Raw genomic sequence first — 22,841 nt, 5'->3', positions numbered from 1 at the left:
ATCTCTTGGCACAGAGAAGACACCTTCACCCAAGAACATCTTAGGCACTGTGTGAACCATGACTGGCATTGCCCATTCCTTGATGGGCTCATGGAGTAGTTGGACTCATGCTGGAAACCCCAGGGTGGAGGGGAGTGCCGGAGAAAGGAGACCTGGTGCCACATTCTACATTTCTTTCTGCTGGCCTGTTTCACACATACTAGTTTTGGAACTGCTGCCCCATCTTCTCTCCTTGCAGGAGAGGCCAAGAGTAAGGAACAGAAGGATCAGCTTTGCTTAGTGGCAGCAGGAGCCAGCAGCCTCCATAGCTGCAGGCTGGGAAGGTTTGGGGAAGGCAGCTGCAGGGCTGGGTAAGGGCACTTCAGGCGAGGCCTCTGCTCTCCACCCCCTGCTCCCTTCACAAGGCTCCCATGACACTCAGTGTCCCAAATCTGCCCGTGCCACCTTGTGTGCTCAGTTGCTGGGGTAGGGTTTGAGAAAAGATGAGGAGTCTTCCCTGGGGACCTAACCAGACATTTTGGGAAGACCCAAGGGTCAAACACTGGCACGCACCTTAGCGCTGGGCAGCAACAGGAGCTCCTCCCTGCCCCAGCCCCTGTGAGCACAGCCTGGAGACTGCAGCTTGTCACCCCACCCCGGCACAGAGGGACACTCAGGCTCACCCACTCGAGTACTGCAGCTTTATTTAAATGAAACAATCCACGCTGAGAGTCTACAGGTTACACTGCGGGTGCATCAGGGTTGAGGGGGGATGGACGAGGAAACGCTTATCAAACATCTCACCCTGCTTCAAAGGTCCAGTTCAGTCCCTTTGTGTTTTGTGCTTTTAACATTGTGGGCAGCTTGGTAGCATGGTGGAGAGAAGGTCCCAGCTCCGCTCGGTGATGGTGATGGCACCCTATGAGATGTGGAGCAGGGACAGGACAAGACATGGTGGCAATGAGGGAGGTGGGTGGAGAGTGGGGCTCTGTCCCAGGGTCCCCACCCAGGATACTGATGGGAAAAGAAACACGAGACATCACAGGACCCCCTCCATTCTCCATAGTATCCCCAAATACACAGAGTCTGTGTCTACCTCCTTTCAGGGGGTGCTTCTAAATGCTTCTGTCAGGTCACACATACTTTCTACTGGCCTTGGTGACCTGGAAGTACAAGGGTGACATAGTCCCACTGGCACTGGATCCCACTGAAGCGGTTCACAATTGGGCCTGAGCTGGTTCTCCCTGCGCCTTGCAAGCTAAGGAAGGGATTTTAGTGTGATCCTCTTCTGTGGGATCCAGGGATGAAGTCTGCTGCTGGTCTCTCCAGGCTGGAAATGAAACACTTGGTGAGGATTATTAGTATTAGTGCAGTGCTGGGGGGGTGGAGTGAGGAGGAGTATGGGAAACACTCTCTGATGCTCACTTCTGGCCAAAGGCAGGAGTTGCCACAATAGTTTCCCTGTGAGACAGGCGTATGTTTGGCGACAGCCCCTTTCGTTCACTGTGTGGGTTCTGATACAGGCAGGATGGTTCTGGCTGAGAAAAAAGACCAAAAAAAAGCCATGCTGGCACCAGATTTTCCATCACATGTAGAGATTAGAAAATGTCTTCATACCATCAGGCAAGGGCTGTGACAAAAACCACAAAGAAGAGACACATCTGTAGCATCCACAACTTTTGGGGAATGTCCTGAGAGATGAATGTATGCTGTGGAATCCTCTGGGGTGAGATGATAAATCTACAAGATCTCAAGAAGCAGGAGAACAGGCCAAGGTTATCTACTTCAAAACACTGATACTATGCCACTTTACCTGGAATTGATGGCACCAGTTACATCAATGCACTGAGGATCTGGGGATGGTTTGACGAGCAGAAAAGGTGATCTCCAACAAACCGAGAGAGATGTCATGTCCCAGGGTGTTACATACCAGGGTCTCCAGAAAACAACCAAATAAATTCACAGGAAAGTTCCTCTGCTCCCAGTTTGTAAGTACCTTCCCCCATCAGCATCTGAATTTTCCCAGGGAAGGTTCCAGTCCCTTGCTGCTCAACCTTTGTGCAGTACACGCTGCTGCCTATACAAAAGGCCCAAGCACTGTCCCCAGTCAATGCCTGTGGCATTTCAAAGAGTGAATGAAATCGATTTTCTCCTCTCATCACAATTTAGGCGCTGCCTGAGCTGACCACACTCCTGTGGCCTCTCCTGGCTGCTGCTCTGTTTATTGATACCTATAGCTGGTTCTGGAGAACAAGGCACAGTGAGACAAGATATACCAAATGCCCTCGCCTTGGAGAGTGCCCAGGGTTGGAGTGTGGACAGGGGGAGAAGAGAAAGGTGGGGACTGGACAGAGATGTTGCTGCCTCCAAAAGGAGCTTTCAAGCCCTGTGTCCTCCCTGCTGCACTGCTGGCAGCTGCACCTCCTCCCCTCCGCCAAGTTTTCAGATCTGATCCCTTTACCAACTGCTCAGATAAACACCTTACCAGTAGTGCTGGACCTACACCATGCAAGCAACACAGCAACACCTGGAGACAGCTTCATCTCCGTGCCACATTATATATCACAGTCACCAAAAGCAAACCAGTTGGTGCCTGCCCAGGGGGTTGCAATGCAGACAGAGTAGTGAGGCTGCATTTGCTGGTTTGGGCTCTGCCACTGCCCTGAGCAGCTGCAATGCCGAGAGCAAAGATGTCACTGCCCACCCACAGTGGCCAAGCAGCACTGTTGACACCTGTCTTCTGCTGACTGCTTGCCCAATATTGAAAGATACCATCATCAACAGGCAGACCAACAGCCAAACTCCTCCCTCCACTCCCACATCACACACTAGAGATCTAAAGGGCCAGACAAACAGAGGGAGGAACAAGTCAATGCACTCACCCACCACAGGGGATGTGAAAAAGGGAGCAAGCCAGGCAAGGAGCCAAGCCATGGGAGATGGCAGCAGCCAGGCCAAGAGCCCAGGGTTTCAGAGACATCTTCATGTTCTGGCCCTGCCATCCTGGGAGCTCCACTTGCCACGAAGAGTCAGGGAGCCCTTCCCATAGCCAGAATCCTCGCACAACACATACGCTGCAAGCATAGTCAGCTCTTACAGAGGTGGCTTCTTGCCCCACCTCCAAGTTAATGTGGAAGATGGGAGCATCTGGTGGTGATCTCCTAATCAGTTCCCACCCAAAGTTGGCCAGACCCTATGTGAAAACCCATCAGGAGGGTCTATCTTGACTGGTTGTGGACATCATCCATATGCCAACCCTCATTCAGGACTGGGGTTTAAATGCCAGCACTTCACACCTGGCATATTCCAGTTCCTACCTGGGGCCTGCCTTTGGTTATTATTTGAGGCATGCCATAGTTACACAAGTTTTGAACATTTAAGGGTAGTTCCCCATTATAATAGCTGGGGTTTACACAACTAAAAGCCACTTTGCTGCCTAAATAGCAGCACCAGAGCCCTGCTCCCTCAACCAAAGTAAACCTCCATCGGCTAGCAGCAGCAATGGGTTCTTCATCTGTAGGTTTGGCTGGTAGACAGGCCATATGTATATGCGGGGTGGTAGAGCAGCAAGGTACCCTTCACTTGGCTCAATGCTCCAAGCAAGGACCTGGCCCTTACTGTATAAAGCACAACCAGCACTATGAGCTTTGGGTGCCAGCAGTGTTGGGGGGACTGGCAACATGTGGGGGCTGTCCAGCTGCCCCTGTGTTATGCTGTTTAGGCCACTCTGGGGGTGAAAAAGTCCCATCATAAGCCACACATTCACAGACAAATTCCCCTTTAGGACAACAGTTAGTGGAAGCAGGCAATTTTGCCTACTTCCACAGGAACAAATGGTTTATAGCCCATACCAAATCCATGCAAAACTTGGATTTACCACAGACCTTCACAGCTCTCCACAAAAATCTCTATTAACTTAGCTCTACCTTTCCAACAGCTGCCAGCGAAGATGACATCTCACCCTCTGCCCTTCCCTTGTTCTCTGCCCCATGCTGGAAAATCCTCACCATGAAAGGCAGCAGGGGCAAAGCTAGTGCTCATGTGCTGGGACCCGAGTGCAACTTCCCTCTGCAGCTTCCATGAGGGATCACCTGTATGAGCACGGTGGGTTACGCAGCTTCTTCGTACACAGATGCGTTGAGGAGCTGGAGCTGGACTGGCATATTTTACTAGTACAGGTCTGGCTGTGAAATCTGGTCTAAGGGCTTTTCTTCAATCTCCATCACCTAACATCTGAGCAGCTGCTGGGCAGAGCCCACTGCCTGCCACCAGTGAAGCAAAGGGCAGTGAAACGTGGAGCATGTCTTTCACCTCTCCTAGAGAATGTGCCAGGCCAGATCTAGGTCATGCAGTGTAACAAGAGCCAGAGGCACTTGAGTTGTCAGTGGGACCAAGCTCCTCAACCCCTGCAGCCACATAGCAGAGGGACATGGTGAGCCCTGCTACCTGCTGTCAGTCTCTGGATCTCTCTCTCCTTTTGAGGAAGGATGCTTGATGGCAAAGCAACTAAGCATGCACCTTATACCCAAACCCAGGTTCTAGATGTTAGGCACAAACCTCACTCAGCCAACACGGAGTGGGATGGCACTGCTCTTCCATGGGCAAGAGTTGTCCTGGAGCCTACAGCTCCCTGCAAGATGAATCTCCTCCCTTTCTGCAAAGACAGGTTGAGTGAAGGTGGCCCTGGGCTGTCCTGTATTACTCCTCGGGATGTTTAAGGCCTCCAGGGGACAAGTGGCTGTCTCTGGTTTGATATGACCATACCAGGCTGTAAGTAGCCATCAGAAGACCCCAGAATCTCCCCATGGTGGGCTAGGTTGTGGCAGACAGTGAGCCAAAGTGGCGTGTGTCTCACTGCCAAAAGGAGTACTGGAAAACACATATATACCACAGCTATCATTTGGGATGCTGAGTGTACAGGGACTATTCAGCTCCCTGCTGGAAACCACCAGCTGCCAGTTGTTACCACGGAGTGTAAATTGGGTCGTGTTAAAATGCAATTTCCAGAGCTCTCCAGCACTTGTTTTTCTGCAAATGTCTTTTGTCTGCAGTAAATGCCTTCCCAGGCTAAGCGGTGTGAGCAGTTATCAGTGGGGCCAAATCAAATACAAATGGTGGCACCATCTGGCTTGTTCTGCAGCCTGCACAGGGTCCTGTTGCTGTACGCCTGTTGCCTCTGTCAACAGGGGTGCACCCTCACTGAGGGCAGCCTGGAAAGGACAAGATGTCAGGGCAGTTTAATGGAGGAAGAGCAAGGGACCAAAACTGGTCTCTGACAAAGCCAGGAGCATGAGAAGGGCTCTCTATTTTGCACAGGAGATACTCACAATGCAACTTCTTGTCCATACTAAAAAGGAGTCCTGCTCCCTGGGTGCAAGAGCTGGGCATTGCTTGGCACTGTGTCACCATGTCCCACAGCACCCAGCTTAAAGCACAGAGCCCAAGGAGATGTGTCCCTCCACGCTGTTGCTAGGCCATCCAAAGGCACCCAGGAGGCAAAGGGGTGCTGCAGCATTTCTACGGGCAGATGGATATCTGCATGGCTCTGACATATGGAAGGGACTCCAGCAGCAACACCCTGAAGCAGCAGCTCCCTGAGCTCTCTGCTTGAAGGCTAAAGTTTGTCTCTTCAAGTAGGGTGAGGTCACACCATTTACCCCATCCTGTCTTGGTTCCTTTCACTGCCTGGGGCAGGTGGAGTCCCTCAGGGAAGTGTGAAGGACCCACTGGGTATTCCCACAGGTAAATTTCCCTGCTTCAGCCTCGCTGAAAACTAGAGGGGAGCAGGGCTTGCTCCTGCCAGTGCCTTGGACAGGGAGCTCTTCACACTGGAGACGAGGCTCAGGGCAGCAATGGTGTGATGGAGGGATATGCTTCTCCCACCAGTGCCACTCACTGCTCCCAGGGACTGTCCTTCCCAGGCTGAGAAGCTCAGGGCACCAGCCCAAAAGCAGGGTGGTTGTCCTAGCACAGAGCGATAGGGACATCTTGAGGAGGAGGAATCCAGACCCTCCGCTCCCTTTGGTACTAAAGCATTTTTGTGTCATTCTGGAGTAGTGCATTTCATAGAAGAAGAAATTAAATTTCCATGCTTCAAATAGAAATAGAGAATAAAGTACAATTTGTATCCTATTCACTATGCTCATTCATATGCCCCTAAATTAGTTTTGCAAGAAATTCACTAACCTAAACATCTGAACCCCTGCCCTACATTTTCCCTGACTGCCACCTTATTTCCTTCCAGAAGGAAGCTGCTTCCCCGAGGAAGGGCTCCACGCTACAGCTGCTCTTCAGGCAGCACACCGTGCAGCTCTGCAGCCATGCCAATCACAACACTTCAGGAGTTTCCAAACTGTTGTTTTTTTTTTTTTTTAACTATGTAAAGTTTTTCATACAGATGAAACGTTCTTTTCACTCCCATACAGCTGTGAGGAGCTGCGCTCAGGCGTTCCAAGTTACTCAACTCCACATCAAACAAAACACATTAGCTCCATCACTTTCCAGTGGCTGATCTATGTGGAAGGAAAATGGTCTATTATTATTACCAGCCAGGAGTTGCTTTCAGAGCAAGTGGTAGGAATTGATGTTCACATTGTTAAAAGCCATGGATTAAAGCCCTGTTGATGACCTGTTATTTGGACTTGCATTGAACTGTGGCAAATTATAATTAAAAAAGTATATTTTTTTCAGAATACAATGAACAACTACAAAAAGCGGTTTCAAATGAAAGTTTCTTTGTAAACCCCACTTGTAACTACACAGTAGCATTCACTGCTTCTAATATCTACAACTTATACCCAGGAGCCTGCACACTCATACATTTTCTGTTTCATACCCTGAAAAAAAAAGAAGAAATCGAGTATATATCGGCTAACACCCACACAACATTCTTCCTAATGTATTTCTACAACTACCAAGCAGAGGTCTCCTTGTAAATAAAAGCAGTCTCTTAAATTTATATTGCACTTTTCTTCTGCAGGGACTTTCATACTATGTACAGGAATAATCTTCGCCACCACTAAAACGCAGCCGCTTCTGGAGTGGAATAAAGCTGCTCCTAGATAGGCACAGAGCAAAATAAAACGTCAGGAAAAGAAACATAATGTTGGGACTACAAATTGTTGAGACCACAACAGATAGTTAAGAAGACAGTCTGTAATTAAGTTTATGGACTGTAATTTAGCCAGAACACTGTGAAAAGTGTGAGGGGATCTTTAATTGCAAGGGGTAAGGAGCATGGCTTTATATCTCACCAGGGACACATTACCATGGCAAGAATTGCCCTCTCAGGTATGGGGTAGTAAGCCACAAACACGATTGCTCTCAGAAAGCAGGGGTGTTGCTTTTCACCCCCACAGCCCAATGCACAGCTTCTGATCCTTGCTGCTGAAGTGCCTCTGCTACACTCTCTCAGGACACCTGCCAGGGAAATGAGATCCTCTTTTCTGGTTTTGGTACTTTTGACAAGCTGAGGCACTTGGGTTTAGTGACTTCCCCCCAAACTCACTGCCAGCTGCTTTCTAGCCAGAGATAAAGAAGCAGAGGTCTAAGTGGGAAGGGGCTCCCTGAGACTTTTACCGAAGCTGATGGGCCCACACCTGCTTCTCCACTGCAGGAGAAGGCTTCCTCTCTGGCTTGGGTGACCTGCTTGGCCAGCCCTGGACCCACTGCCACCAGTGGGCTTTTTTCCCCCCTCTGCTGTGAGTTGGTTTTGTGAGGCACTTGCATCCTTCCTCACAGGAGCTGGCAGCAGGGCACGGACACCCTCCCTGCAGGTGTCCCTTTCTAAAACTGTGCTGACACTTGCCTCACAGCTAACACTTTGTCTATGATCCTGAACCCTCAGGCTGCACCTCCCCAGCCCCACAGCACCTCTGCTGCTCACTGAACAGCAAAACATGCTTGTGCAGTCCTGGCTAGGCAGCCAGTGAGATGGTTGCCCTGGGGTATCCATCTCTTACAATGGGGAAACATTCCTGTCTCCACCTTCTGCTCTGCAGAAGACCCCCTGGAACCAGCAATGAAACACACGTTTTACTGCTGACAGATCAGGAGCCATCATGAAGCACCCAAGGGCCCCTGGAAAGCAGCGTCTCTCTCCTAGGGGAGAAAATGGACTTTTATCAGGAATGGGGTCATAATCTCTGGCCTCCCACAAGCATGGAGGAAAAGAAGAGCAAAGGATTGAAAGAACTTGCTTAAAAGCTGATGGTGGCACTGACGGCCCATGATGACGGCAACAGATGGTAAGAAGCAGAATTGCTGTTGGCACCCACAACATCCCACACCACTGCCTGGCCCTGGGAGACAGCTACTGCTCTCTCAGTCAGATATGCAGTCTGATCAAGGTCTGAGCTCTGGAGCAAAGAGTGGGGACAGAAAAGACATGGTCCTCATTCCTGGACATGAAGAAAAGCAACAAGGGAGATCTGTATCATCCCCTCGCACTGTCTTGGGAGGCCTCCTGTGAAGGAGTCCCCTTGTCCCTCAAAGGTGATGTCCTTTCTGATGGTGGCTGGGGAACATTAGTGCAGATGAACGCCTCTCCAGGAGCTAGAGAGCGATGGGTTTCAAGACTTCAAACTGCATCTCTTGGGAGTTAAATAAGAGCTTTCCTCCTCCATCAGTAGAGAAAATGAAGCACCAGTTGTTGCTGGAAGCTGAGCAATGCAGGAGGCAGCTAATACATTCAGGTGATACTAGACAAACTCAGTTGTCTCAGAGAAGCTGATATATTAATCAGAAATGGGTAAGCAGCCATGGTTAGTAGGGGCTCCAGCTAGCTCATTGCACATCTGTTGTGCCCCAGATATGCAGTTTGGATGGGGTGTCCCTTAGAGGAAAGAATCTCACTTAACTGAACTTCCAGAGCATGGGTTAGTAAACCCCAGTTCATAGTCCTGTGGGTCTAACTCTGCCATGTGCAGGGAGGTAAGTCCTGCCCGGAGCTGCTTCCAGTTGCATCAAGGCAACTTCATCTGGAGTAGCACATGCTTTCAGCTGGAGGAGGTCAGGCCAGACCTGCTGCACGTCTGCAGCAGAGAGATACCAGCTTTATTCTTCCAAGATGCCTGCAGGAATACGACGAATTTCCCCCATCCCCATTCCATTGCTCCTCAGTGGCAAACAGGGCTACAGTTCAGCATAAGCACCTCTTTTGGGTCAAGCTTCCTGCTTCCATCCTTCTCGGGGCACTTTCCTGCCTGTTCCACCTTTCAGCTCCTCTGCCTACTGCTTTGGCAGTGGAAGCCGAGTGCCTGTGAGACTGCACGTGCTGACAAAATTCAGCCACCTCTCCTCTGAGCAGCAATGCTGTTGCCACACCTTGCCCCCTCTGCAGCTAACGCCCTGTGTGCTCAAAGTCCTCAGAAGGCGAGAGGGCCGTATGGAAGCCCAGGAGATGGGGCATGGGACCTGCTGTTTGGCTGAAGGAAGTTTAAATGCCTGACTCTTCTCACGATCCAAAAAGCTTGAGGTGGGGGAAGTTAAACAATGGAATAAAAGACCAAAATAAATAGGCAATGAAAGACAGGCAGAGAAGCAATCCTGGGCTAAGGGCTCAGGCGACTGTCATCCCAGCGTTCACAGGGGGACGCCAATGTACAACTGCTTCTCCCATCCCATCCCATCCCATCCCATCCCATCCCATCCCATCCCATCCCATCCCATCCCTCAGCCCCACAGAGACACCCTTCTGTCTGGAGCTCAGACCTGCTCTCACAGTTTCTCCACCTAGCAAGGGTGCTGAGAGAGAGAGAAAGAGGGGCTCAGAAGCCAACACTGCAGCCGGATCCAGCCGGGACTTCACCACTCAGCGTGGTTCATGTGATGGGTCCGTTCCTGCTCCATCTTCTTCAGGCTGGTGGGTGAGAAGCACAGAGCAGTGGGGAAAGGCCAAAGCAAACCACACAGGGGGGCAATTAAATACATGAGAGCCTGGAAGATGCAGATGGATGGGAACACTGAAGCACATGCGGTGCGAGGCGAGATGCTCCAGCCACCGGCAGAGGGGGTGGGTGGCTGCTGCCCCAGGGCTGAGCCAGCGTTACTGCGGAGCTGCAGCGGCAGCCGGGCAGCCCCAGCCGGCAGGAAAGCGTGGGGAGACAAGGGGAGCACTGTGCCGTGTCATCCACTAAGCTGTGGGCTCTGCAGTAAAGAAGGTAACTGTTCTGGTAGAAATTTGTGCTTTAATATATTTTTGTTTGTTTGTTTAAAACAAGTTCCCACTTCCCTGAGGAAGTCCTGTCCGACATTCCCAAGGAAACATGGGGGTGGTTTTTTTTTTCTCCTTCGTTTGCTCTTCACGTTTCTTCATTCCTATTTTTTTGTCTTTCATTCCTTCTTTTCTGTGCGTTTCTGTTTCTTTCCTTCCTTCCTTCCTCTATCTCTCTCACTCTCGTGCACATGCTTTTAAAAAGTTTTTGTCTTTATTTTTTAATTTTGTTCTAGACATTATGACTTTCTCAAGGAGTGCTCCAGTTCTGAACCAGATCCCTTTGCGTGGTCATGCCTGTCAGTCTTTGGTAACATATGGACACTTTGGTGTGTCAGTGGAAGAGGGGAGGAAGAGGAGCAGAGGTGGCTGAGTAGGAAAGGAGAAGGAATGTCTTGGTCCGAAGACAGGAGCGCTCGCTTGCCATCATCTGAGCAGCAGGTAAAGGAAGAAAGTCAATGGGCCGGAAAGACAAGGGCTGTGCAGGGCTGGGACACCTCTTCCTGGAAGAGCAACCGCTGCCAGGCAAGGAGAGAGAAGAAGAATTAGTGATGGGATGGATACAGACCTCATCAAACAAGTCAATGCACATCAGTGTCTTAGCCTCTCCTCCCACCCCAAACCACAAAGTGCCTCCCAGATCTACTGGAAAATCTTTCTATCCTTCCTGGGACATTCCTAAGGTGTTTTTCTTTTCCAGCCTGGGAGAAAAGGTTGAGTCTTAGTTACTGTTGAAACACAGCCCTCCCTTGTTCCTCAGAAGATTCAAGTTGAGTCAAAAAAAAAAAAAAAGGTTCTGTTTGTGTTTTGGTTACACCTTTGCTATCCTAGGCTAAAACAGACCTTTAACTGCACCTGAAATTTTGAAATTTTTAGGGTGTTCTGACTTTTTTGATGTTTTGTTTTCTACTTCACCTTTGGAGTTAAGAAAGTTGCTGAAAGTGACTGTTCCTCAACAAGGGCTTTTCCCTCAAAAATAAATAAGATAAACTAAACCTTGCTCACAACTGCCTGTCTGGCTCTGGTTTGCATACTCTGAACATCTGCTCTCCTGCTCATCTGAGGCACATTACTGAGGACACAGGTAGGACTAAGGCGGGAGGTACGTCAGTGATTCCCACCTAAGGACTACTGCTTACGTACTGCTCGTGCACCTTTCTGTGGCTTCATCCTACCGTGTTCCTCTGAGCTCTTGCTAACTCACAACTGTAAAGAACAAGCTCAAGTCTGACAGTCCCTCTGCTGACTTCTGCTGAAGGATTCAACCATCTTGTTGAGTCCCACCAACATGTCAACATGCTCTGAAATTAGCTGCGCACCCCTAGTACATGCATTAATGTGTGCAATGCCACCAAACTGTTTTCCTCTGAGGTGCACACACTCTCACCTTTATTTGGTCCAACTGGCTTCCTTGGACAGTCCCCCTTTTTCAGAGTGACATCATCGATGGCAATGTCCCCCTCGTAGCTCGTGCCCCGGACGCCTTCGAAGATGATCTGCAAGCAGAGCACGGGACAGAGCCCAGCGTGAGGCTGCAGTTAGGAAGGACCCTTTCTAGGCTGTGGGGCTCTGCAAAGGTGAGCAGGGCACAGAGCAGATCTTATCACGTTCCCCAATGAATGGCTCCTTCTCTGTTTCTCCAGTACTCACAGGATCTGGAGAACTGGACCCCACTGCTTACAGGACCAACCCCTGTGTGCTGAGCATCTGTAGAGTAATAAATGAGCATGTAGAGCTCTGCTTTATTAAGCATGCTGCACTAACAAACCAACCAATACTGAATAGCACTCACGAGAGTAACTAAGTTCTTATTTATTGTTTTAAAGTACCCAAAAGCACGCTGGGCATTTTGCCACAGTGTTACAGCTTAGCAGCCTGCACACACCCAGCTCTCACAGAACAACCCCACAACAGCAAAGCAGTATGTTGGGCAAAAACATCAGCAATGAAACATCCAGCAACAAAGAAGCCCACTTCCTAGATATGCCTAAACGACTCAATGAGCAGATACAGAGTGCCCAGTTCATATTCACAAGCTGTCCTAAACCACGGGGACAGTGGGGGTGGGCTCTTGTAGCACATGCTAGAAGAAACCCCTAGTGAATGAAGTTACTTCACACCAACAGGCCAGCATCCCCCATATGCTAAACACCAAGAGGCCTGTCACAAACCTGGTACTAAAAGGAGCTCTTCGACAAACAGTTTTCAGACCAGAGAAAATTTATAGTGCCAAATGGATGCTTGCACATAACAGTGTTGAATAGCTTCAGAGAGAAGTGGATTTGATTTCTGTGCATCAGCCAAGCTCTTGTCCCAGTGACGCTGGGGGTGGAGAGCTCCCAGTGCCCTCCCTGTCCTCAACCAGTCTTTGTGCCATGGAGGCAGATGTCTGCTGGGAAGTGTCCTACGGCCCATGGCTCATGGATGCGACAGGTGGCATCTTGGAACTTGGCTGTGGAACTGACTTACCTGGAATGGTCCAGGTGGGTTGATGGGCACATGTGCTTGCTGCCACATGTTCCCCCGGTTCCCACTGAGTGACCAGACCTGGGTGTCGATCGCTCGCTTGTTCCTCACGCGAACCAGCAGGTTCAAGGAGCCTGTAAGACATGGACACTAATGTGCTGGGGCAGGCTGGCACCCAGCATAGCTCAGCCTCAATCCCCAGCTGGCCCAGGGACAGCCTGTAGAGCCCCAGTGGGAGCCTCTGGAGGGAGCCAGCTTTCTCCTGGGTTGACAACCAAGTGCCACTGGCAATGCTTCATCCATCTGGACTTCATCTATCAAGGGAGGACACAGAACCAGATAAAGACAGGGAGGACAGGATGAAGAAGAAGTGATCTGTAGCGTAGCTGGGGTGGCACAAAAAGGGGGTGGCAGAAATGCTAGCTGCAGGGACCTCCAGAAGTAGCCCACCCAACCTCCTGCTTGAAACTGTCTCCAACTCTACACAATGGCAGCATGGCTTTGCCTGGACAAGTCTTGAAATCCCCTGAGGAAATCAACTTTTTGTAATGTGCAGTATGACCCTCCAGTACTACCAGTTGTGGCTACTGTCCTCTATTATATTGTCTAATACTACTGATAAGATTTTGGCTCTGTTATCTTTGAAATTACCTTTCAAACAACTGGGGACTAAGGGCTGATATCAGCCCCCTCTTCACCAGACTGAGCAAGTCCTTCTCCCTCGACCTCTCTTCCTAAGGACCGACCATCCTGATGCCCATCCATTGGACCCACACCAATTTGCCTACATCCCACTTAAACTGGGAAGCCCAGGACAACACGTTTGCCTCTACCTGTTCACCACTAACACCTGACATATGCATGCCCTGGCCCTGGCCATCAGCTGTGGAAGTACAACCTGTGTCCTCAGTTGCCATTTGCCCTGGAAGCAGCCTTGGAGTGAGCAGCCATTCTTTGCCAGCACTGGGCAGCATTGCCTGTACCATGCTGCCTGTACCATCCCCACCTCACATTTTCAGAGGGACACAATGACCCTGTGAATCAACATTGACTTCCAGGTTCTTTCAAGCAAAGCAATTCCCAGAAGGTTTCATCTGCCATCCAACTGAAACCAAAGCCAACAAATCTCAAAGTATTTCCAGTTCTCACTTTGAAAACAGTGTCACAGCCCCCTACCCTCCACCTACAAATGAAACTATCTCAGTTTCTCTTCCTGCAGCATGTTTTTAGTAATCACCTCAGCTGAGTTTTTGTCTCTTTTTGTTTCAGTGAAAAAATATTTTTAAACATTCACTCAGGGCTGACCTGAAACACTTTTTTTTTTTTTTCAATTCATCTGGCAAATCAAAAAATCAATCACAACTCCAGTCACGGTGTTGCTCATCAGCATTTCTGGTCTCCATACACAGACATTATGCCTGAGAGCAGAGAGGGAATAATAACCCTTACTTATATGTCCATATTCTGTCTGCGCTGGGGATGCTGCATTCCCACCCGGGTACGCCTTGTCTGAGAGGCAGCAGGGAGAGGTCAGGGGTTAAAGAGACTTCCCTGCATAACCTCCCTCCTACATGATCCACTGAAATTCTTCATTCTTGGCACATCAGCCTTGGGGGCACTGTGTGAAGGACAGGGACCTGGAAGTACCTCTGTCAAGTGCTTGGCTGTCAGAAAGCAAGAGATACATCACAGGGAGTTCAGAGATGCATAATAAAGAAGATGAAATGTTTAGATTCTGAGTGGCTGACTTACAAGAAAAGGTTAAAAGAATGAAATATGTGTATAATTTAGTGAACTAAGGAAAGAGGGATGTGTTACTGCCTGGAAATATTCAGAAGTGTGATGAGCACTAAGGCTGGCTGAGAAAACTTGATGAGGGCCTTGTAGGGCAGGGAGAGTGTATCCAATTCCCTTTCCCAGTGGTATTCAGTTTGAGATGCACACCACAACCCAAGATACAGAGTGAAATAATTTGTTTCTCTCTCTCTTGAGACCAGCTGGCACTGCATGACCTTGGGGAGACAGAAGTAAGTGTGGGATCACTCTCCTGGAAACATGATGGCAAGGATGAAAGAAGTCACTACAGGAGCCTCGGGCAAAACTAGTTGTGAGCTGCTGGTTTCTTGGTGTCTTCCCTACTCTCAGGAGGTTCCTATGAAGGAAAATCTCTCTAGGAAGGACACCTAGTCCTCACAAAGTCCCTTGACCAAACTGATGGCCCACACAGAAACTGCATAACCCCATAAATCAATATCAACAGGAGGGTGTTCAGAGCAGCTGATTACAGATGCCAGAGCTGGTGAGGTGAGGGATCGAGAATGAAGGAAGAATTAATATGAAGTAACACGCAAGCAAGGATTAAGAACAACCATTGTCTATTCTACCTTCATCTGGGGACTTGCAGCTAGACACAAGAGCCTGCCTGAGTAGCCAGCAGTAGGACAAGTCAGGCAGCAAATGAACTTGAATGCCCTAGGAAAGAATGGAAGGTAAGATAGAAGGAGACCCAAAGAAGCATCTGGAATGCAAATTAGTGCTTCCAAAGCCCTGGCTGTGAATGTCTGACCTAAACTCAAACCAAGATTGAGCCTATCCTGGCTGTCAGCTCCATGTTCTTGAAGCATCAGGAAAAATGTTTCAACCTTTTGGCCTCCAAATTCCCTAACAGAACAATACTGAATACAAGCAGGCATTCTTCAAATGGTTTGCAATTGGAAAGGAAGCACCCTCATCTGCCCACAACGTGCACTGTTTCACCACCCCTGTCTACACATAGAAAACTGAAGGTCAAAACAGATGAACTGTATGCCTATGTCTTACAAATCAGAGCTGTGAAAGGCAGTCAGATCCCATAGCCCTGCAACCCCTGCTAAGTTACAGAGCCTCCCTGAAGCTGGGCAAGAATCACACCACCTTCCTTTCCCAGTAAGGCTCTCACTGGAGATGTGCTCCTGGGAGGCATGGCAGAGACTCCAGGAACTTCAGACTAAACAGGGTGAAGCCTCTGACCCGTATGAAGAGGGTCCACAATGTTGTAGATGTTAAAGATTGTGCAGGTCTTCCACTTTATTCCCTTCTACTATGTGTCAGGCTGCCAGAGGCTGCCAGCCAGGTTTAAGGGCATGTATCCTGTGATGGAACCTTCAGATCTGAGCCCCAGGCAGTGAAACATTACAGTCCTGGACTACAGAAAGCTCCAAGTCACCTTTCCAATTGCTCAGAGCTTCTTTCTTTCAATTTTTTTCAGTCTGGTCCCAAAAGCCAACTGTGTGATGGAATAAGTGATGCCAGGCTTTGTGTTTTCCAAGGGAAAACACATAGGTGGAGCCTATATAGATATTGACATCTGTAGCTCCTGATCTTTGATGAATTCAAACCTGCTCACACCTACCTCCATGCAATCTAACATCTCAAATCTTATTAACTATCTTCACTCCCTGTGCAGCTTTCAGCACGTCACGTAAGTTCAGACAAAACCAGCCACCTGCTGCTTGTGAAGTGCCTCTGCTAGAGCACAGACTACACAGCCAAATCCTGCTTTGCAGGAGGTGGCCAATGCATGGTCCACACGTGTAGGGTGTGAAAAAGCCCATTCACAGCTGTGAACTGACAAGCCATGTGATCCTTAGCAAACTGATTTTCCCTGCTTCTATCTGCTGACATGATACAATGATGATGATAATTAAGAAGGATAATAATCCTCATTCATTTAGAGGGGAACTTGGAAACATAGTAAAATTGTTATGAGACCAGAGCAAGAAGACATTAGGAAACAGGAGTACCTGAGCTTTTCTGCCTTTCCAGTGGTCACAAGCTGGAGAACCGGTCAGACCTGCTCTCCAACTCCCATGCCTCCATCAGTGAAGATGTGAAAGGCCCATCTAGATGTTCTCCAGTGCCAGCCACCCCTTTTGCCTGGTTTTGTACTACAATCATGTCTTTTTTCCTGTGTAAGAGTCCAAATCCAGCCAGCCAGTTTTGTTATCCATTTCTGTCTTTGTCACCCCTTCCCCATCACCCTCGGCAGATGTGTTTGGGATTTTTAAAGGGCACCTGCTGGTGAGGCACACACAAAGACAGGACACCTATCTGCTGCTAAATCTCTCCAGCTGACCAGAGACAGACAAACACAAGGGAAATCCCAGGACACCAGCAATCCTGTTGTTACCTCTCCCCATACAAGGCAATCTTCACATTTGTCTTGTAATCTGTATTATTCCTTCTTCCCAATCAAAAGAGAGAATAAAGGCCAGTGCCGAGTGATGAGGAATGAATTATAGGAAGAGCAAGTTGTACCTTCTGCTGGCTGCCTTTAAGACCAGAGCTGGCATTTCAAAAGAGTGGCACTCACACAAAAGAGCACCAGCTGGGCTGCCAGATAGAGTAGCCCAAGGGATGCCTTTAAATGTTACCTTCTCACAACAAGAAAAGGTCTTCTTTTAGTTTCCATGGGATGGGGACTTCACTGTTGCTTTCAGTAGCAGTGTAGAGCCAGAAGAGCCAGCCCAGGCAGCACTGGGGTGGGGGGCAGGGTGTGTAAGGGCAGGGCCAAGGGCACAGACCATGAGGGATGGCAGAGAAGGCAGAGGTTTCCTCAAGAGATCTCTGCGGGGTAGCTGGTGGGGGCTAATACAGGGTGATGGGGTGAGGAAAGGCTGAGGCACAGCTCAGTTCACACTGATGATAGAAGGCAGGCAGCCAGGGCAGTTAGGAAGCAAAGGGAGGAGGAGGCTGCACACTGGAGACAAGGTGCTGTGCAGCAGAGCTCTGAGGAATGGGGTGGGAAGGCTGCCAGGAGCCACAGCCAGGAGTCGGGCTGGCCTCGGGCTCACACTGAGCCTGGTCTCATGACAAGTCCTGGTTGTGTTCCTTCAGCATCCCTGCTCCAGCACGGGGCAATCTTAGGAGATCAGCTATCCCTGAGAAATCCATCTGCAGCCCCAGTTTAGGTTTGGCACCCAACTAGGAAGCCAGGGCTGAAATACCATTTCAACTGCAGGTAAGACCGACTGAGATAAGAAGAAAATTATGCATGGCAAGAGATGTCCAGTGGATGGAAAGAGACTGTGTGGAGAGGACTCAAACCTTGTACAGCCTGGCAGAGTCAGCTGCAGACCCAGTATGAGGGCTAAAACCAGGCCAGGGAGAAGAGAGTTTTTACCTTTCTAAGAGGGGCTCTGAGCACTTCTTTAAGCATGGTTCAGTGTTAACACCACTGATCACAAACTAGAAGCCCAAAGCTTAGTGTAGGCAAATCCCAGGAGTGAACAAGAGTCCACAGAAAGAATCTATTACTGTTCATAATCCTCTCAACAAACACAGGTCTCCCCATCTCTCATTTAAATGGATGTTAATGAATAGCAGTCAGTGTCAGGCTGGTGTTCTCACAGTGCTGTGGAGGAAAGTTACTGCTTTGAGAGATAGAAAGCAGAGGGTGGAAAAATAATTGTAGCACAGATAGAGATGGAGAAACAATATCAGCTTGTACTGGCTCATAATTTCTAGGAATGTAAGTTGTCTTTGTGCTGTGATAGGATGTATTTACTCTTTCACTGTCTCTAATGATGTTTCATACATTAATATATGCAGAGTAAGCCTCTCAGCTCTCCTGATTACAGAGAACTTTATCTCTACATGTCTTTACCTGATCTTAGCTTGGTGTGCAGATCCTCTGTGTCCACTCACAGGGTGACTACACAGACCCCTTCCTGCAGCCAGTAACTTCAAAGCAGGGCAGTTCAGAAAGCTCACCAATAGCAAGAAAAGGGTCTTGGTCAGTGTTTGGAAAGCACCACTATCCCATCTCTACTCATGAGGCATCCCCATGTGCTTTAGAGAGACACTGAGCATGTTTGGTGCTATGCTGCAGGCCAGCTAATTGCTATGGGACATACTCTTTCCACTTCATTATGGTGGGGAGGCTATAGTGAAAAGGATCAGAGGAATCAAAGCATCCAGTTCCCTGTTGTGGCTGGGACTTGTTGGGGATATAAACAGCAATATGGTAAGTTTTGATTGGCAATGTTTCCCCTACAGCAAACCTGTGAAAACTACTTATACCTGGCTACAGGAAATTTTATTTGGATTTTACTGTGGATTCAAAAAAATCAAAGAAACAGACACATTTACACTCCCTAAAGCACCATCAAATGAGGATGGGCTTGAAGCAATATCCCCTGACATGACAAAACCAGTTGCACAGACAGATCTATGATCCATCACTATCTGACCTGTCTGTCACATATATGAATTTTGGGATGAAGGGAATGGACGAGCAGAGAAGCAACAACACTGCACCATAAAGAGGCAAAGTGGAAATGTGGCTTTGACTCCTGTGGGGAACATGCTGGGCAGAGGGACCTGGGGCATCCAGCCAGTGAATAAATGCAACATTATGGTCATGTCTGTCTCGTGATGAAGAATGTGAGTGCTAGTGGGAGGAAGGCAAGGAAACTATAGCTCCAGCTCCTTCTCTCCAGCATATTCCCACCTGTCTGTGTACATAGAGAGCAGATGGGAATATGGTAGGAGCAGACTTGCAATGGAGCCATGCTTGAGCTCCTCTGCTCATTTGATCCACAGTCTAATTAGAAAAAAGTGTTGTCATAGAACAATGAATGATTGAGATTTCCATCTCTGATGCTGCGTGTATGGGACAAAATCCTGCCACCCCTTTTCATGGAAAATTCCCTCAGAAGTTGTTTGTGACAGGCTTTCCATGCATGGACAACAGGACGTGGTTTAAGGAATTCAAAAAAGGGAGACAAAGATCTCCATGCTCCATAAAGTTTAATTTATGCCATCTCAGAAGAACAAAGGCCCATCCAATATACAGCCAGAGCAGTGTCAAGGGAGGGTACAGAGTCTGGTGTTTAAAAAAGAATCGTGAGTCCTCAGGCTTTTTGCCAACTTCACATCTGATTCTTTATAGCATCTGGCTTAATCACATCCCTTTCCCACACTTAAACATTTTGCAAGGGACAATGTGGGCAGACTATATCCTTCCCCACAGGACAGATGAGGTGTCTGACTCTGAGCCCCAAGCTCCTGCTCCTGGAGACCTCCTGCCCTCTGTGGCAGAGGGAGACAGCCAGGCTGGATGGTGCCTACCACTCTCTCAGCTGGAGGTGTGCTTGTTTACAGCACAGCAGAGCAGAAAACAAATGGCAGGATGAGCTGAGCAAGACTCCAACCACCTGTACTCCAGAACACATCCCTCTTCCTCGCCAAACCCAGTGGGGAGAGCCTGCACACAGCCCACAGCTTGCTCTTCCCATCCCAGCTCAAGGGACACAAAGGCTTTCTCAGTGTCAGTCACTGACATGCATCAACATGCACCCAGTAATCTCAGGGTCGGTGATGGGAATGAATTTACTGTGTGTCCTCTGCTTGCTTACTGAGCTGGATGGTGCTTGAGCTGCCTTGCTACATCTCTTTGCCCCCTAGCAACCCCAAATGTGCTGCCAAACCCTGTTCCTGCACTGAGATGCTCCATCGTGAGATGGATGTCCTCCCTGGGGGTCCTCCTCTGTCTGGATGCAGAGAAACTCCCATTTGTTCTATGTCCTCTATGCCATGATAATTCATGCTAATGCTTCATGTCCTCACATGACTCCCTCCGTAACCATGATGTGTGATAATTCACAACATCTATCTGTCCTTACACCTCTATACATGGAGATTTGTTCTCCTGTGATTTCTCACTCTTCAGGAAATACCACCAGTCCCAAAAGGGAGGAATTTACATTACAAGAAAACTCATATATTTGTCAGAAATGTCTGCTGCTGTTTTATACTCCAGACCTGCTTCAACAGCTTGTTTTATCCCAAGATGAAAAAAAAAAAGGATGTGCACCCTCAGAAACCTCCCTGTTCAAGAAGGAGAGGGTGTAGCTGTGGAAGGAAGCTCTCCTGGACATTTTGAGTAAAACTCCATCTCTAGAGATTTGAAAACAACCTGTACCACCCCTTTTCTAGGGCTTGCACTTTTGCTCCTAGCAAGGGTCCCCTGCACAAAACCACACACAGGATGTAGCCTGCCTGAAGTCATAGAGAAGGATGAAATACATCCTGATCTAAATGCAGTTGTGCAGCTCCTCTTCTACCCACCCAGCCCTCAGAAAAGTGTTATGACCTTTCCATAGCCACTGCTTCTACCTATGTAGCCAAAGAGTTTGTCCTTGCCTTCTGGGAGCTCTCCAAGCAAGACTGCAACAGTATGATGTGCATAAATGCAGAGCAGTCAGAAACAGCCCCTTTCCAGACTGCAGTGTCTCAGCTTGATGAGCTTGAATAGATAAACTAGGCAGTTGGATCATATCCTTGGTTTTGTCTATTTAACAGAAACAAACCACCAAAACAACCCAAAACACATCAGTGAAATTCTGTTGGGAGGGAAGATGCACTAAAGGTGCAGGATGGGATGTGCTGGTGGTGGGGACATGCTCACAAAGCCCTGGCTCCCACACTGCAAGGTGGGCAGCTTCTGTGAGCACGAAAACAGCACATCTCTGCTGCTTTTATTGTGGCCTTCATCCTCCCAAGCATGGCACCATATTGCTCTTAATTTAATGGGCAATTGTGGGACTATTTCTGCACCACTTCTGGTGGGCATCTGGGACAGGACGTATGCAAGTTAGCCTTTGTGGGGCACGTGATGTGGAACGGGGGCTGGCCCCAGCTTCAGCTGCCAGTAAAACTACCTGCACAGAGCCTTGGTATGTAGACAGGGCTCCAAAGGAGGTCCAGAGGGTGATTTGGTGGAGTCAGCCTGCTGTTTGTCCTGAGAAGGAAGATACCCAGTGTTGGCCTTTGTCAGACATAGCAATGTCACTCTTCTCCTGGAAGTGCTGCAACCCTGGACTTCAGGAGAGCTAACCTTGACCTCTTCTACTTGGAGGAATCCCACTGGTTAGGGCTCTAGAAGGTAGGGGGATCCAAGAGAGTTGGTTAATATTCAAGCACCACTTCCTCCAAGCTCAAGGTTACTGCATCCCTGTGAGTAAAATATCAAGTAGAGGAGGCAGGAGACCTTCATGGATGAGCGAAGAGCTTCTGCAAAATAGCAAACAGAGGAAGGAAATTTACAGCATGTGGAAAAAAATGGACTGACCACTTGCGACCGTTATAGGAACGTTGCCAGAGCATAGAGGGATGCAACGAAGAAGGCTAAGGCCTTCTTGGAATTAAATCTGGCAAATGATGTAAAAGTCAACAAGAAGGGCTTCTTCAAGTACATCAGTAGCAAAAGGAAGACTAGGGAAAATGTGGTCCCACTGCTGAATAAAGTGGGTGCCCTGGTGATGGAGGATACAGAGAAGAAGGATACAAAGAAGACTGAATGTCTTCTTTGCCTTAATCTTTACTGCTAAGACCAGCCCACAGGAATCTCCAGAGGTAAGAGAGAAGGTCTGGAGGAAGGAAAACTCTTCCTTTGTTGAAGAGGATCAGGTTATAGATCATTTAGGCAAGCTGGACATCCACAAATCCTTGGGCCTGACTGGGATGCACTCACAAGTGCTGAGGGAGCTGGCTGATACTGTTGCTATGCCACTCTCCATCATTTTTGAATTCATGGAGAACACAAGAGGTGCTTGAGGACTGGATGAAAGCCAGTATGACTCCAGTCTTCAAAGAACGCAAGGAGGAGGAGTCAGGAAATTACAGATCAGTCAGGCTCACCTCCATCCCTGGAAAGGTGATGGAGTGGCCCACTCTGGAAATCATCCCTAAGCCCATGGAGGAAAAGAAGGTTATCAGGACTAGTCAGCATGCATTCAGCAAGAGGAAATCATGCTTGACCAATTAGCCTTCTATGTTGGTGTGACTAGCTGGGCAGATGAGGGGAGAGCAGTGGATGTTGTCTACCTCCACTTCAGCAAGGCTTTTGACACTGTCTCCCATAACATACTCACAGGAGAGCTTAAGGAGTGTGGGTTAGCTGGGTGGACAGTGAGGTGCATTGAAAACTGGCTGAATGTCAGAGCTCAGAGGGTTGGGATCAGTGGCACAGGGTCTAGCTGGAGGCCTGTGGCTAGCAGTGTTCCTCAGGGGTCAGGACTGGGTCCAGTCTTGTTCAATATGTTTATCAATGACCTAGATGAAGGGACAGGGTGTACCCTCAGCAAGCTTCCAGATGATACGAAACTGGGAGGAGTGGCTGACACAACAGAAGGCTGTGGTG

The 22,841-nt window shown here is 48.8% G+C and overlaps 1 protein-coding gene across 1 annotated transcript in view; it reads right to left on the bottom strand.

Annotated features, from left to right (window-relative positions):
• Nucleotides 1–10,299: 10,299 nt before the first annotated feature.
• The window catches only part of MDGA1 (MAM domain containing glycosylphosphatidylinositol anchor 1), a gene marked incomplete at its 5' end in the record, with an annotated part of 88,055 nt that continues 75,513 nt past the window's right edge, over nucleotides 10,300–22,841 (bottom strand). The window contains 3 exons of the mRNA XM_008946866.1: nucleotides 10,300–10,710; nucleotides 11,580–11,688; nucleotides 12,662–12,792. Of these exons, the coding sequence (XP_008945114.1) occupies nucleotides 10,619–10,710; nucleotides 11,580–11,688; nucleotides 12,662–12,792 (332 nt within the window). The remainder of the gene's footprint in view (nucleotides 10,711–11,579; nucleotides 11,689–12,661; nucleotides 12,793–22,841) is intronic.

The sequence above is a fragment of the Merops nubicus genome, unplaced genomic scaffold (genome assembly GCF_000691845.1).
Source record: "Merops nubicus isolate BGI_N331 unplaced genomic scaffold, ASM69184v1 scaffold12869, whole genome shotgun sequence".
NCBI classification, from domain to species: Eukaryota; Metazoa; Chordata; class Aves; order Coraciiformes; family Meropidae; genus Merops; species Merops nubicus.
This window is presented reverse-complemented; position numbering and strand designations above follow the sequence as displayed.